This window comes from Vombatus ursinus, unplaced genomic scaffold, assembly GCF_900497805.2.
Source record: "Vombatus ursinus unplaced genomic scaffold, bare-nosed wombat genome assembly UNPS02011334.1, whole genome shotgun sequence".
NCBI lineage: Eukaryota > Metazoa > Chordata > Mammalia > Diprotodontia > Vombatidae > Vombatus > Vombatus ursinus.
Window position 1 is genome coordinate 5,251,189 of NW_020951112.1, and position 14,485 is coordinate 5,265,673.

A 14,485-nucleotide genomic window follows, 5' to 3' on the forward strand; every position below is an offset into this window, starting at 1 on the left:
ATGGGCTACCTGGGTCAAATTACCAGTGAGGAAATAAGGGGGAAATAGGAGATATATTAACACTGTTATATTTAGACTAGATTTTAGAATGTCCATCCTCATAATCACATCACTCTTTTAAAAGTGTCAGAATTAACTTTCGATTCATATCAGAAACTGCCAGATTCATTCACAAATACATAATAATTACAGTGCTCATGAGGAAAAATTTTTCCATGTCATATTACTTCATTAAGAACCAAAGGGGCAAAAGATCTGCTTTCGGGTTGCCCTGAAATAATTTTACCTGGTAACACTACTCTACCCAAATCCCAAATAAAAGTTACATGCTCTTTCACTGCTATATTAAAATTTACCTTCTTCGTTGTCACTGTATCTATCTGAGTCATCATTTCCATTCTGTCTAGCATTTTCTGCTGACGAAGAAACCGCTGGCAGAGGTGTCGAAGATCTTGACTCTGGACCATGTTCTCTCAGTTTTAGCAGTTTTTTCTCATATAGCTTCCTGGTCGTTCCTATATTGAAATAAACTTGGTTAGTAACTGTTGTCATGTAGTCCCTTATTTCATTGTTGCTTTTGTTTTTTATACCTCTTTTCCTACTAGTAATTAGTTTCATATTTAACTGATCTATATAGTTAAAAAATAAATATGCTGTGTCAGTCAAAGGCACAGCGGATGGAAACTAATCCTATTTAGACATCATTTTTATTTTGACCCTATCAAATCCTTCCCAACATGTTTACTACTCCAAGCAAGTTTTAAACATTGTTTTCCTGTCTTCAAATCCCACTGTAATTTTGATCTCTTATCTGAAACTTTTCCTCAAATTCATCCCATTCTGATTGCTTTTAAAAATTAATTAATGTACTTATAATCAAAATCACAAAACTTAACACTTAATTTTGTCGCACTAGTTTTATATGCCCAATTACGTCATCACCTCTTTTGAATTCAAACATTTCATATTGATGATTGATGATGGGTGTGTTAAATGCAACCACGTGAATGGTTTCAACTTCAGTAGTTAACAGTGGTACATCAAATTTAAATAAACTACAAAATAATTTAATTCCATTATTAATAAATGAAGTGTCTTGATAAAAAGTTTTCTTTAAAATAGCCTTTAGCCTTTTTAGCCTTTTACATTTGTCTTGCCTTCGTGTTATACTGGTTTCTAGATAAGTATTAACTGTAACAAATTTCTTTCAGAAACCCAACACCTAAACTAGACTTCCTACAAGAACCCCTAAAATGATCAGCTTTGAGTATCGGTATCTGGCACTTCAAGAAAACATGTTTACCAAAAATACTTATACTACAAAACAAAACAAAAACTCATAATTTGTTTAATACTGAGATTTTGTACTGGAAGGTCTGTGGATAGATTTCAAGGGTGTCTATGTACTTAAATGGGGGGGAGATAAGAGGTGGGAATTCATTTTTATTTTCACTAACCTTTCTGAAAAATAGCTTTCTTCAGACTACCAAAAACCTTAACCACAAAAAAAAAGGTTAGAAATCCCTGGTTTAAACTCTACACACAACAGACTGGCAAAATAAGACAAAAAAGGCTATGGGAAAACTAGTACATTAATGATCTACCAATGAACTGTGAACTGGGCCAGCCATTCTGGAAAACAATTTGGAACTATGCTCCAAAAGCTATAAAACTGAGCATACTTTCGGTCCTAATAATACTACTGCTAGGTCTATCCTCCAAAGAGAACAAAGAAAGAGGAAAAGGACCCATGTGTACAGAAATAATCATAACAGCTCTTTTTGTGAAGAATTGGAAATTGAAAGGGTGCCTATTAACTGGAAAATGGCTGAACAAGGTAACAAGGTAAGATACATGAATGAGAAGGAATACTATTGTGCTGTTAAGAAATAATGGGGTGGTGGTGAGGAGCGATTTCAGAGAAATGTGGGAAAACATATGAATTGATGAGAGTGAAGTTAGTGGAACGATAACAATAGTATTATTGTTATATATAGCAGAACAATATATGCACATGAACAATAACAATATTTAAAGACAACTTTGAAAGACTTAAAAACACTGGTGAACACAAGGACCAATCACAATTCAAGAGCACTCATGACGAAACTTACCTCCTGAGAGAGATGATGGATTTAGAGTACAGACTGACACAAACTGGAAGAGAGAAAACCTGGCCAAGGAGGGAATTTGTTTTGCTTGACTCTACATATGTTTGTAACTGGAGCTTTTTTTTCCCCCCCTTGCTTTTCAGGGGAATAGTGAAAGGGTGGCAGGGAGAGAAGGTGGATCTTTATGAAAATAAATCTTAACTATTTGCCTCTGGAATAAAATTATTGCCCAGTATATCTATTATTTCTCTCAAGTCATTTACACCAAAATGAAGGGGAATCAAACTCAGACTTGACCTTATTTTAATTATTTAATGGGCATTTATTTATTAAAGGCCTACTTTATGTCAGGTGTTGTGTTAGATACAGGGACAAAAATGAAACAGTCCCTTCTCTCAAGGTTTTATTTTATTGAAGAGTAAGGATGTATACATATACAGTGATAACATATGTACACTAGACATGGGGAGAGGAAGGGGTGGTGAGGAAAGGCCTCAAGTAGGAGAGGATCCTCTGAGGCAGAGCTAAAAGGTGGGGTATAACTCCAGGGCCAGCCTATGGGCCCAAAGGCAGGGACACAAGAAATTGAATGCAGTGGAGGCCAAGTTAACTGGAAGGTACAGTGTGTGAAGAGTAATGTGTAATGAGTCAGAAAAGGTAGAATGGAGTCAAACTGTGAAGGGCTTTAAAAGCCAAACACAGAAGTTTATGTTTGACCCTTGAGGCAACGGTAGTTGCTGGAGCTTTCAGCGGAGTACAAGGAATTGACAGTAAGCATTCATCAGATTCATAATTTATTAAATAGTTGAGTGAAGACAACTTTAGTCTGCTTAAATATATTGCAAAACAAAGAAGAAAAAGAACCACTGTACACAAAGCATTACAAAAAGTCATTCTGACAAGGAACTGTTCTTGTCTGTAGCTTTGGAAGTAATTGCCACCAACTGTGGCAGCTTTAGAAGACAATCCTATCACCTGCCTCTCCTATTAGCACATTATCAATAGAAATAGCTGATTCTGTAATTTGTAAATATATTCTTTCAATTTGTAATGGAGGAATAGTATTATTATATTATGGCTTACTAAGTTAGGTAAAGAGCCCCGAGTTCCTAGTCAACTTTAGTCAAGAATAATCAACAAACACTAAATCCTGGAATGCATGTTGTACTGACCTTACATAGAAAAAAAATAACTCATTTAGTAGTTTAAGGCCTACAAAGTACTTTCTTCATAAAATCCTGTGAGGGAAATCGTGCAAATACCATTACCCCAACTTTACAGATAAAAAAACTGAGGCTTGGAATCTTAAAATGATTTCAGCAAATAATAAAACAACAACTTTAACAAAACTAACTTAGGTTTGCAAAGTTCTTTACAAACACGTCATCTGGTCCTTATAAGAACTCTGTGAGCTAGGTGCTATTAGCACAATCATGTTATAGATACAGAAATTGAGACTGAAAACGGTTAAATGACTTGCCCAGAATCCCACAGCTAGTGTCTGAGGCAGAATTTGAACTCAGGTCTTCATATAGGTCACCTCTGTATAACCCAGCACTCTATGCGTTGCTCCACCTCTAAGGCCTTGCCTTATATGCTCACCCATACCTTACATTCATTTTCTATCTCTCTATCTTTCTATACTTAATATCTCCCCAATTGAAAATAGGCTCCTGAAGGGCAGGAAGTGTTCATAATTTGTCTTTGGGTGTCCCAGCTTGTCAAATGAATGCTTTGCTCAGAGTACTAGAGTTGGCAGATATTTACACGCCTCTCTCACTAGAATATAAACGTGAAGACAGATGTGGTTTTTGCTTTTCTTTACACTTTGTGCACTTCTTCAAACTCACATGGTAAATGGTTATTAGATTCTTGTTGATGTAATGAGGTCAGGTAGTATTGTCTAATTCTGACTCAAATGAAACCTCAATGCAATAATTTGGTAATCTCTCTGAAAATGAAAAGAATTTAGATTAACCTACCCACAATAGGGCCAGGATTTACTCCGTATTTCACGAGTTGAGACAACAGTTCTTCATTTGTGAGTTCAGTGACATCAAGATCATCTTTCTCCTCTGATCGGGGTTTGTCAGTTTTCTTTGTGGCTTTCTGTAAACAACAGTACATTCTTTATAAGTATCTCTAATTCTTTTCCAATAAATTAACAAGATATCCATTTATCTTGATAGTCAGCACACTTTGTACACAATTATATTGAAAATAAAAATGAGCTTTTAAAGTAACCCATTCTTAGATTATCTTTTAACATTTTAATAATGACAAAAAAGCAAAGCACGAGAATTTAATGAATTAAGTTCTGAGTCTACACACTGTAACAGCAGAGTTTTTAATTTTTAAGTTTTCAATTTTTAAAAAATCTTAGTCAAAATGGTCAATTAGTCTTATGGATTGGAAGATCAGTTTCCCTCCCAATCCTAAAGAAAGGCAATGCCAAGGAAAGTTCAAATTAAGGAACAATTGCGTTCATTTCAAATACTATCAAGGTTATGCTTAAGATTCTGCAAGCTAGGCTTCTGCAAAATCTGAACCGAAAATTTCCAAATGAACAGGCTGGAAGAGACAGAGAAACCAGAGACCAAATTGCCAACACTGGATGGATTATGGAGAAAGCAAGGGAATTCCAGGAAAAAAAAAAAGATATATTTCTGCTTCATTCACCATACTAAAGCCTTGGACTGTGTGGATCACAACAAAACGTGGCAAGTCCTCCAAAAAATGGGAGTACCATATCATCTTACTTGCCTCCTGAGGAACCTGCACATGGACCAAGAAGTAAAAATTAGAACCAAACATGGAACAACTAACTAGTTTAAGATTGTAATAGTAGTACTACAAGGCTGTACATTGTAACCTTATTTATTTTACTCATATGCAGAGCACATTGTGCAAAATGCCAGATTCAGATGAATCAAAAGACAGAATTAAGGCTGCCAGGAGAAAAAGCAACACTCTCTGATGGCAGAAAGTGAAGAGAAATTAAGAAGCCTCCTGATGAGGGTGAAAGAGAATATAAAAGCTGGCTTGAAGCTTAACATCCAAAAAACTAAGATCTTGGCAAATGGTCCCATCACTTCCTGGCAAAGAAAGGAAGAAGAAATGGAAGCAGTGTCAGATTTTACATTCTTGGGTCCAAAGATCACTGCAGATGACAACTGCAGCCATGAAATTAAAAGACACTTACTCCTTGGAAGGAAAGCTATGGCAAATCTGGACAGCACACTAAAAAAGAGAGACATCACCTTGCTGACAAAGGTCCATATAGTCAAAGCTATGGTTTTTCCAGTAGCAATGTATGGCTATGAAAGCTGGACTATAGGGAAAGCTGAATGTGAAAGAACTTTCGAATTCTGGTGCTGGAGAAGACTTTTGGGAGTCCTTTGGATAGCAAGGAGATCAAATCAGTCAATACTTCAAAGAAATTAATTTAGGCTATTCACTGGAAGGTCAAATATCAAAGCTGAAGCTTAACTACTTTGTCTACATAATGAGAAGACAGGACTCATTGGAAAAGACCCTGATGTTGGGAAAGACTGAAGGCAAAAGGAGAAAGGGACAGTAGAGGATGAGATGGATAAGTAGTATGAACTTGGACAGACTTCGAGAAAGACTGGAGAATAAAAGGGCCTGGAATGCTATGGTCCTGGGGTCAGAGTCAGACATGACTGAACAACACCTGACAAACACGGGAAGACATACTAAAAAGGTGCTAATGATCACAGGCTGGGCCTAAATATTTTCCTTCAAAGAACTATGAATGTACTAGAAAACTATGTGGCAGCTCCTTTTAAAGGTAAGAAAACCTTTTATTTAGCACTGGTCTTGAAAGTAGTTTGAGGAACTTAGACTATTATTTTATCCTCCAGTGCAATCTAATCCTACCTATAACTTGTTGGTGGTTGTTTTCACAGTATCTCCCCCATTAGACAATTAACTCCTTGGGTGCAGCGACTGTCTTTTAGCCTTCTTTGCATATCCTCAGAGCTTAGCATGAACGTAGGGTTATGTGTACTTTGCACAGAGGAAGTGATTAATAAATGTTACTGACTGACACATATTGTAATTACAAAGAAACAAGCCTAAAAAAGGTAAGGAGGAAACACATAGAACTTGGGAGCTAGATGGAGCTTAATATCAAGTCTACTTCTGGCATTTTACAAATGAAAAAACTATGATCGAGAGGTTAAGTGACCTGTCCAATGTGACAGAGAATTTATATATCTTAATGAGTGTTCTCTTTAAAGTAGCTCCCCCCCACCTTTGGAAGTCTATACCTTTATTCCAACAATGCAATAATTGCTGAAAACATTTCTCAAGCTTCTCTGATTGGATTCAAAATGTACCTGAGGATTTTATGATCACATGTCACTTTTTAACAAAAAGATTATCAACCAACTTGAATTATCTATGTGGTGTAGGAGATTGAAAGGGCTGGCCTGGAAGTTAAGATCTGAGTTAGACACTTATTGCTTGTGGTCCTAGGCAAGTCAACTAACTTCTCAGTCAGTTTTCTCATTTGTAAAACTGAAATAGCATTTATCTCACTAATTTTAATATATAAAGTGCTTTGCAAACTAAAAAAAAAAAACAACCCACTAAACAAATGTTGGCTGGTGGTATTAGGCAACAAGATGACAGTGAAGAGTGTGCTGGATCCAAGTTCAAATCGCTTAACCTCGATGTGCCTCAGTTTCCTTTATCTGTAAAATGAAGGAATTGGACTCAATGGCTTCTAAAAAGAAGTCTGTTCTAGCTCTAAATCTTTGATCCCACAAAGTCATTTCATTCATCAAATTACAAATTAACTTCTAACTGAAGGATAAACAATTTTGAAAGAAAGAGAATATTCAAAGGAATGTGAAGTCTGGGGATTTATTTGTTTGCCTATACTTATTTGTTATAAAAGTTTTGCCTCCCCTTCCCGCCTAATTGAAGAGAGGTGGGGAGAGAAAATTGCTTGTTCATTGAAATTTTTTGAAAGAAATCTTTATCTATACATCGTGACTAATGTGAAAATATGCTTAACATGAAGTACAAGTAGAGCCTATATCAGATTACATGCTGTCTTGGCGGGGGGAAGAAAATTTAAAACTCAAAATCTTATGGAAGTAAATGTTGAAAACTAAAAATAAATAAATTATTATTATTATTCTTATTTTTGGTTAGGCAATAGGGTAAAGTGACTTGCCCGGGGTCACACAGCTAGTGTTACTCCTCCAAGGCCGCATTTGAATTCAGGTCCTCCTGAATCCAGGGCCAGTGCTCTATCCACTGTGCAACATAGCTGCCCCAATTTAAAAAAAAAAAAGGAAACTTTAAATTTAGGCTCCTCTCATTTTCAAAGTTAATAAAAAGGAGAGAGTGTCTTTTAAAAAAAAACAACCTATAATTTGTATTTCTGGGCATTATTTTTTTTTAGTCACACTTACATATTTATAGCTTTAAACATTAGGATCACTGATTTAAAACTGTCAGAGACTCTACAGGACATCCAGTCCAAAGCTCTTATCTTTCACAGATAAGGAAGTGAAGTTCAATGACTTGCCCTAGGTCACAGAGGCCACTTTATGAGAGGTGTGATTTGAATCCCAATCCTCTAATGTCAAGTATCTTTCCAGAATATATCAAGTCAATTCTTTTGCTTGGGTCTACACATTAAAAAAAAAATTACCAGAAAGCCAATTGGAACTTTACTACAGTAAACTTCACTTATCCAACAACATCAACCAAAATACTGGGAATCAGGAAAATGTAGCCTTTAAGCATTCCCTAATAGACATCAAGTCCAAACATACAAAGCAAAAAAGGAAAATGATGACAGAGAAACTCAGAAGACTTGTAAAAACTGGTGCACAGTGAAGTGAGAATCAGGAAAACAACGTATACAAGAATAACAGTTGTAAAGCCAAACAACTCTAAAAGACTTCAAGAACTCTGACCATTATGGTGACCAGCCAGGATTCCAGAAGACCAGTGATGAAGCATGAAGGTGACAGACATTTTTAGATACGGTCAATGTGGAATTTGTTTTGTTGACTGTGGATATGTCATAAGAATTTTGTTTTTCTCTTTCTTTTATCTAGGGGGAGGGAGGATAGAAAATAAATGCCTGTTAACTGAAAAAGAACTAAAGTTTTTAAAAAGTGATTTATGTACCTTACTAATTAAATAGATTTTTGTTAACATCTGCAGGACTTAGTTTCCTCATTTATAAATTGAGGGAATTAGCTTTGGTGACCTCTAAGGTCCCTTACAGCTCTAAATGTATGATCTTACTACCCTTTCAGGCCTTTACTCTGAGCCCATTTTTTAGTTTCCTCATTTATAAATTGAGGGAATTAGCTTTGGTGACCTCTAAGGTCCCTTACAGCTCTAAATGTATGATCTTACTACCCTTTCAGGCCTTTACTCTGAGCCCATTTATTCTTACTTTAAACAGAAATCAAGGTTACTCAGTCGACAAAAACAGGTCACTTTTACGTGGTACTTCATAGTTTATAAAATTCTTTCTTCCCTATTTCCATTTTACAGATACAGAAACCGAGACTCAGATTTGTTCAAAGTCACATAAGGACAGGGACAACATCCAGATATTGACCCCAAATTTAGTGCCCCTTCCATTCATTATACCATTCATTCCCACAAAGAAAAGGTAAAATTGTATTTAAGACAGAAAGATTTCTATCAAAAATATTATTTTTTTAAGTTGTGAAACCATTCATTTTCTGGTGCTATTACAATAAATGAAGTTATTATACTACGTAATATTTCATCATTTCTAATTTACTTTAAAATTAAATATAATAGCCAACGTCACTATTACAATAGCCTCACAAAGCAATATAAACACTATTAGAAGATAATAGATGACTGTCTGTTAAGCTAATAGAAGGGATCAATAGGGACAAAAAAGATATACTCAATCACTTCAAAATAAAAAAAATTCTGTACAACAAAGGCTCAAAAGAAAAAAAGACAAATTGGGAAAAGTTATTCTAACTGTAACATATAAAAACTTGACATCTACAATATATAAGGAAATTGAAAATTTACAAAGTCCACTTCCAGTCCTCAATGGCTAAATGATCAAGGGATAGTTTTTCAAAAAAGGAAAGAAATATTAATAATCACTTTTTAAAAATTACTAGTAATCAAAGAGTTGCACATTACGCTTTGAGATGCCAACTCATAATCATGCAACTGGCCAAACTAAGTAATGAGAAACAACCATCTTTACTGAGTGCTGATGGAATTATAAACAGAGCACCCTCATAGAGATCAATTTGGCATCAGCACAAACACACACCTCTTTAATCCAATTAATTTCATTGCTGCCACTATACTGTGAGTGTTATAAATTATACTAATTTAACGGAACCTACAATGCAAATAAAAGCAATATGCACATAAAGAAATACTGAAAAACTTTTATAAATAATGACAACAACAAATAAAAACAATAGCAGGATGAAGGAAAAGTGAATTAGAAAGAATGAACAAAGAATTTTGATGACTTTGAGGGAGTGACTGAAATTGATTCAGGTTAAAATTCATTCATTTAAATGTAAACAGTTGCAAAATCAAGTTTAGTAGACTGTATTGATGTTTACTAATGTTTATAAGTGTTTGGTTTTGCTTTTTAACAGCCCAGTTGCTAAAGGAAGAAAAAGGAGAGTTATAGAGGTTGAGACAATATGCCAGTAGAGGGAGTATGAGTGACTCATTCAAATGATAGATCTGCATCTAATACACTAATTAGCTGGTAAGCTTCAGGAGGGATGAGCAGGGTGTTTTATCTCTACTTTTCATCTCCAGCTTCCAGAATACTGTTTTGTACACAGCAAGCACTAAATGTTACTTTTGAAAGGATGAGTTGTAAAGACTTAATCCTCCAAAATAAACTGCACCACACATTTTTTTTCAAACTTTGAAAATAATCTACAAAACAAGATTATTAAGAAGTCTTTTAAAACACTGCCAGTCACAAAGGCTATCAAATGTAAACATCTGTCAAAAACAGTTATGTCCAGTTCATTCATAATGCTGGTCAATAAAACCACTATTTCAAACCTTGTCAGTCAACATCTTGTTAGAAGTGTGGAGACATAACAAACATGCAGAAAAGCTTGCTAGGTGGTGCCATGAAGAGCCCTTGGCCTTTATCTGACACTAGCTGTGTGAACCTGGACACATCACAAGTCGCTTAACTGCTATAGACCTCAGTTTCTTAACTGTAAAATCGAGATAATGTAATAGCATCTACCTACCAGAGCAGTTGTGAATATCAAAGAGATAATATTTGTAAAGCGTAGTGCCTGGCATATAGGAGGTACTTAATAAAAGCTTTCTCCCTTCCTTCTCTTAACAAATGTAAATATACATAACTTACAAACCTAGCAGCACTTCAGACATAAAGGTTCTAATATTACCCTAAATACTCCTAAAACAAAATTATATTTAGGATTCAAAATGTTCCTTGGAGACCCAGTCATCACTGCCAAAAAATAAGCCACTGCACCCTAAAACTTCCTTTCAAAGCACCATTCCTCTTGCTTCTTTTCTCAGTTCCTATGAAATCTCTCATTTTTCCTGTCCCAATACCAACTCTTTCCAATCCTCCACACCTATACTCCTCCCAAATTCCGAAATCCTAGTGATGGCACTGGTTATGGTCTTTTGAAATAGGTGTTTTTTTTTTTTTAAACCCATGACCAAATCTTTTTTAGGTCCATTAATCAAAGTGACCTATATTACTACGAACATATCAAAGAAAGTGCTACTGGCTTTCAAGTAGTCAAAATTTTATGATTATTTTCATGAAAGAAAAAGGCAATTTGCCACTTAAGTCTAAATACTAAAAACATACTACAGAATTGCATATAAAGGTTTAATTTAGTCACCATCCCGATCATTCAACACTTAGAAATACTGAGATGATCCTAACTGCAGAGAAGAATAAAAGGTACAAACCAAAAGCTAACTGCTGCCTTTTAAAGCCAAGCTCTCAACATTAAAATATTTTCTCTGATAACATGCTAAAGGTATTTAAGAAAACATGGAGGATACAGTGATAACTGGAACCTTAAACAATTTTTCTTTCATTCCCAACATTCCTCTCATACAGCCAATCACATGTGATAAACAGTACAATCTGTAAAGAGGGAAATGTTTGGTCTGGGACAGGTTTCACTAATTTTAAAATTCTACTGAAAAACAAAAAAGATCACCTTCAAAACATATTATTTTACCTGCTCAAGGATGTGGCAGGGGAGTTCCTGTTCAGGTAACCAATCTCTAAGGTCACTTCTAACTTTAAGACATGATAAAGGCTGTTTCTGAAATGTTTGTGACAACTTAGAAAAACTGGATATCCTTAATAACCTTCTATAGCATATTTTGCTTCAACCAACAGCAGTCTTGGGATGACTTATCAAGTCTGCATCTCTAGTTCTGCACCATCATCTACCGGACATCTCCACTTAGATGTCCAGGCAGCAGCTCCAACTCCTAATCCTCTTTGTAAAATCTCCCAGTTACCTTGCAGCTCTCCCAACGTGTCATTTATTTTAGTTGTTTTGACCACTTATCTTAACACTGCATCGACAGAGTAAGGATTTGTCTGAAGGGTCTGCAGCTAGGTTCGACCTAGCTGGCATGGTGGGCATACAATAGAAGCAACAAGGCTTTCTGAAAAGAATAGCAATAAAATTGCTGCCAAATAACAGAATCAAAGAACCAAATTTAGTTGGTGTTTAATTCAGGTCCTCATTTTTTTTTTTAAATCACACTTGTAGATACACACACCACTTCACAGATTACTTTACTTTAGGAGATAGGTTCTTAAGAATGTTAAGAACCATCCACTCTGATCTTACTGAGCCCAAAATATATATTAAGAGTTTATTGAGAAAATAAAGATATCTAATAAGATTATACTTGTCAGCACAGAGTAATTAAATAAAATACAGGTACGTGTAGCCAAAAAGAACTGTCCTGCTACAAAATAAACCACTTACATAATTTTACGTATAATACATAATATTTTATGTATTCAATTTAAAAGCATGATATTCACTTTAGGATGTACTGTCTGGTGTAAAAAGTGAACTGAAAGCTGCTGTTACAAGTTTATAAAATTCCTCCAATCAAGTCTCCCAGTGAACTCTTCACTGTGGTAGAGGTGGTTTACTGTCATCTCAGCTAAAGCTGCGTTAGCTTCTATGTACCAAGCTAGCCAGGCTTAGAAGCCAGGGGACTGAATTTGCTAAGTTCAGAGAGATTCATCAGCAGAAAAGGACACAACAATTTATTAAACTGCTGAGACATACTTAAGGATGATCTTTCACAAAATCGCTTTATATTCTGGCTACATATTCTGTATACTTATTTATATATACATTATCTCCTCAATGGAATGTAAGCTCCTTGGAAGACAGGGGCCATTTCAATTTTGTCTCTGTGCTCCCTGTTCCTAACACAGTGAATAGTTGAACACAGCCAGCATTTTATAAATGCTTGTTGATGATAAAATTCTAGATCCTTAAGTGGTGATACTGAAGTACTGAAAGAAAACTTCATTTCCTATAGAATAGAGAGCATTTAAATTGTCTAAATATTCACTTCTCAAAATATTCTAAAATAAAACTGGTGGCCTTGTTCAAATATGTAAAACTCATAATGAATAAAGCAGCAGAATTTATACCATAAGCTGTACCTGATTTTTAATCTCTAATTCCAGAATGAACTGTCCAAAAATCTTATCAGGCTACCCTAACCTTTTCATTTGTGTTTGCAATATACTAGGTTTCTAGATGGTAACCAAGTATTTTTGTATAATTAAAAAGGTACTGCAATTAATGGAATACAAGTACCTCTGAAAGAAACGTTGCCTTAAGACTAGAAGTAGCTACATTCTAAATTCCACTTATTTCAGTATTTATTTTATTACAGGTACACTTTCAAAGATTTGTTTTAAAAAATAATCTAAAAAATTACCAAAACCACTATTAAATAGTTCTGAATTAGGCATCACTGCACAGTCCTATGATTTTAAACATGGTGATCTGGTAAGTTAAAAAAACATGTGCAACTAAAACCGGCTACTGAAGGTAAGGACCCTTTGGCAGGGTGCTTCCTCTAAATATTTGCTCTTACGCAGACATCATTTTCTAGTAAAAACATTAGTTTGCAGAGTCTGTTCTGAAATATTCGACACAGGGCCAGAAACTGCAGATTGGAATACTGAGACCACAAAACTCTAGGAAACCTAGCCCGTCTCACTTTATTCAAAACAAAGCCTCTCCAGGCTCACCGCCCCGCCTCCCACCAATAACACGCGGCCACGGACACTGCGTTTGACAAGTGGGCAGGGGGGGGCGGGTCCCTCGGGGGAGGTGTCTTCCCCCCCCCCCCCCGGTCTTTTCCAACTGCAATTCGAAATCGGGCAAACGAGCCCACGGAGCCGCAGCTCGGAGCCTCCGCCAGACCTGCCCGCGTGTCCCGACGCCACGCCACTCCGCAGCCGCGGTCACGCTAAACGAGACGCTGTGAGCCTCCAGGAGCGCCGCACCCGCGCGGGGTAAAAAGGCGCGAACTCGGGCGGCCCGGATGGAAATTCCGGCCTGGAGCCCGGCAGCTCGCCCGCCGCCCTCCAGGGCGCGCTCCGAACACTCCGCAGCCCCGAGCGGGAAAAGGCGGCCGCCCGCGGACGGGGAAGCCGGGCCCCCGGGGTCGGGACGGGGCTGTGGACCCGGAGACGCTGCCTCCCTTACGGGGAGACGGACCATGGGGGGGCGCCTCGGGACGCCCCCCGGGCGGAAAACGGGGGCTCACGACCCCGACTCCCGCGGAGCGCGGGGACCCCAAACCCCACGTTTTACAGACCAGTAAACAGGCCCTCCGGCCCACAGAGCCCCACTCCTCCAAAGCCCTCACTTACAGCTGGAGAAACTGAGGCCTTGCCTGGCAAACCTCGGAGCCCGCCCACCCCTCCATTTACGACGGCTACCGAGCGTCCCAGAGGGGGGCCCCGAGAGAACAGGAGGGAAACTGAGGCCCCGGGGTGGGCCGGGGCTGGTTTTCTCCGCCACAAAGGGACGGAGAGGCCGGACGCCCCATCGCCGAGGGGGGAGGGGGACGCTCGTCCGTGGGGGCGGGGAGGATAATAGATAAGACGCGGGGCTTTGTCAAGGCGGGGGAAGGGAACGCTCCATACCCCGGCGGGGGGGGAGGTGCAGAGACAATGCCCGCCCTCCCTCGCGGGGGGTGGCTGCCCTGCGGGGGGGGGCGGGGGCGGGGCCCCGCGGGGTGTCTATTATCCTCCCCGCCCCCACGGACGAGCGTCCCCCTCCCCCCTC

At 37.8% G+C, this 14,485-nt stretch overlaps 1 protein-coding gene across 3 annotated transcripts in view; it reads right to left on the reverse strand.

Moving 5' to 3' along the window:
- The window catches only part of TMPO (thymopoietin), a 34,511-nt gene that overhangs the window by 19,474 nt on the left and 552 nt on the right, over nt 1-14,485 (reverse strand). For all 3 annotated transcript variants that reach the window (XM_027855776.1, XM_027855775.1, XM_027855774.1), the window contains exons 2-3: nt 4,094-4,220; nt 357-515 (exon numbers count right to left, since the gene is read on the reverse strand). In XM_027855776.1, coding sequence (XP_027711577.1) covers nt 357-515; nt 4,094-4,220 — 286 coding nt within the window. The remainder of the gene's footprint in view (nt 1-356; nt 516-4,093; nt 4,221-14,485) is intronic.